General features: G+C 24.4%; 1 protein-coding gene across 1 annotated transcript, besides 6 other annotated features; it reads left to right on the top strand.

The window, feature by feature from the left end:
- Positions 1 to 89: 89 nt before the first annotated feature.
- Positions 90 to 119: a sequence feature (AT_rich).
- A 230-nt stretch (positions 120 to 349) lies between these two features.
- Positions 350 to 1,282, top strand: EDI_057620 (tyrosine protein kinase SRK3, putative; the record flags this gene model as incomplete). The annotated part of the gene is made up of 2 exons (XM_001741637.1): positions 350 to 479; positions 573 to 1,282. 2 exons carry the CDS (start codon positions 350 to 352, stop codon positions 1,280 to 1,282), a joined length of 840 nt encoding a protein of 279 aa, XP_001741689.1.
- A 30-nt stretch (positions 1,283 to 1,312) lies between these two features.
- Positions 1,313 to 1,335: a sequence feature (AT_rich).
- A 77-nt stretch (positions 1,336 to 1,412) lies between these two features.
- Positions 1,413 to 1,505: a sequence feature (AT_rich).
- Positions 1,506 to 1,877: 372 nt separating this feature from the next.
- Positions 1,878 to 1,951: a sequence feature (AT_rich).
- Positions 1,952 to 1,974: 23 nt separating this feature from the next.
- Positions 1,975 to 2,144: a microsatellite.
- A 184-nt stretch (positions 2,145 to 2,328) lies between these two features.
- Positions 2,329 to 2,399: a sequence feature (AT_rich).
- The last annotated feature ends 211 nt before the right edge of the window (positions 2,400 to 2,610 follow it).

Genomic DNA, 2,610 nt, shown 5'->3' with positions numbered 1-2,610 from the left:
ACAAAAGCAATAATTTTATTAACAATTTGTTCAATTTCTTAATAACATAAAAAAATATTATTTCCTCTTTAAAGAAGTTTGTTTTTGTGTATTTTTGTTATAAAAAATTATTTTTATTTCTTCCTTTCAACTTGTTAACTCCATTGAAGGAAAATCAGTAGAAAGAAAGAAGAAACAAGTAAAAAGTTTAAACAAACTTTATGTTTATTTGGATTTAAATCTTGAATCAGCATTATCTACTAAGATTGATTATGAAGAAATTAATTTAATTCATCCACCAATTGGTTCAGGTACATTTGGTATTGTTTATCGTGCTGAATGGAGAGGAGTAGATGTTGCGGTTAAGTTAATGAAAACTGATTTAGTAGACATCAAAGACTTATTACCTAATTTTATGCAAGAAGCTGGAATGATGGAAAGAATTAGATGTCAATACGTAGTGAATTATATTGGAAGTGTTGTGACACCAGATACGTTATGTCTTGTAACAGAATTTTGTCCATTAGGGTCATTAAGAAAATTTATGAAAACAAACACAATGAATGATTTATTAAAGATTAGATTTTGTTAAGATATATCACGTGGAATGGAATATTTACATCAAAACGATATTGTTCATCGTGATTTAAAAACTGATAATGTTTTAGTCGTTTCAAACAATCCATTTGATCCAGTGACAGCTAAAGTAACAGATTTTGGTACTTCTCGTTCATTCATTGAATCATCTCAAAAATTAGGAATTCAACACATTGGCACACCTGTTTATATGGCACCAGAAATGACATTACAAAAAGGTGAAGTTAATGAACAAATGACATTAAAATCAGATGTATATTCATTTGCTATTTGTATGTTAGAAGTTTGGATAAGTAAAGATCCATATAATTCAATAAAATTCCCAGATGGTGAATCAATTCTTAAATTTGTTGGAGCAGGAAAAAGACTTGAAATACCGAGTGGGTGTTTATTTTCGGAAGTTATTGAAAGATGTTGGCAACAAGACCCACGAGATAGACCCTCTTTTCAAGAAGTTGCAATTATGTTATCAAAAGTATATAAAGGATATATTGATGGAGAAACTAGTGCATGTGTTGATACATTATGTGTAAATGAGAATTCTAAACGTAAGTCATATGTTCCAATAGAAACAATAAGTGTAGAAAGTAAAATAGAAGAACCATTAAAGGAAAAAGAAGATAAAAAGGAAAGTTCACAAGATTTGATTCAAAGAGAAGAGCAAACAGAAAATAAGAGTTTATCATCAGAAGGAGAGTCTGAATAAAATTGAAGATACTTAATTTCATTTTTGTTGAAATAAATAAATTTTTTTAAAATGAAAGAAAGAACATCTTAAAGAAATATTTAATAAATGAAGAGTGAAGAACATATTTCAATGTCATTTATTCCTAAACTAAATAAAATAAAAACATATTGAAAATAAATATAAAGATATTTATGAACAAATTATACTAATAATGTAGTATTTATTATTTGTATTATTTTTTGGAAAGTGTGTAATGAACATATTATTATGGAATCTGTTTAATTCAATTTATGGAATTATCGTTATAGTAATAGGATTATTCTTTTTCATTATTGCAATGGTTCACCTTTTAAAGTTCATTTTACTAAACTAGAAAATGGATTAAATATAAATTGTAAAGTAAATAAACAAGAAAATAAAGAAGTAAAAGAAAGAATTGAATATGTAAATCAACATCATTTATTTTATGTTGACATTGGATATCCAGTATAAGGTATTATTATGAATCTCAAAAAAATCAAAAAGAAAGAATATATCATTGAAAAAAAAATTGTAAATAATGTATTAAAATGAAAGGTCATCATTGAAGTTGGGTTGGTTATTGTATAAGAAGATAAATTATAATTTTTATATTACTTCTCTATTACATAATCATTTCAATATTTTTTTGAATAATTATATTAATATGGAGTATAATTAAAAATATAAGTTTATATATTATTATCAATTTATTGAATCAATTAATACCATTTTCATTTATTTGTAATTATTTAATTGATATTTTCTTTTAGTCATTGATACTTTATTATTTATATCAATATGTTTGTGATTTTATTACTGTTATTATCATGAATGTTATTTAATTGTTTTATTCATTATTTTAAGGTATCTTTGTTATTCATATACTTTAATATTATTAAGAACCAAACAGAATCCAAAGAATATGAACTATATAATTATTTCTTAATCATAAATATCCTTTTCCATTTTATAATAATGGAATTTAGAATAATATTGAAGAGTTAATGAGAAGTGGTAGAGTATTCTTTCTCTTTTATCATTGGTTTATTTAAATGATAGTATAAAAGAAATAAAAGATGAATAAAATAAATAATTTAATAATTAGAAATAATTACGGTTTAATATGAAAGATTGTAATGTCATTTGTTCCTGCACTTCTCATATGAGGTCCCCATGCACCAGTACCTGGATGTGTGTAGAGATACATTTGATATTTGTTATCTTTTGAGTTAATTGAATAAAGTCCATGTGCCTTTTTAAAGAATAAATGAACAAGAATATTAAATGGTGCAAATTGACCTACATGAGTATGTCCTGACAACATA

Source organism: Entamoeba dispar, genomic scaffold (genome assembly GCF_000209125.1).
Source record: "Entamoeba dispar SAW760 scf_1105229463813 genomic scaffold, whole genome shotgun sequence".
NCBI lineage: Eukaryota > Evosea > Mastigamoebida > Endamoebidae > Entamoeba > Entamoeba dispar.
Note: the sequence above shows the minus strand (reverse complement) of the source record. Positions and strands in the feature narration are given on the sequence as shown.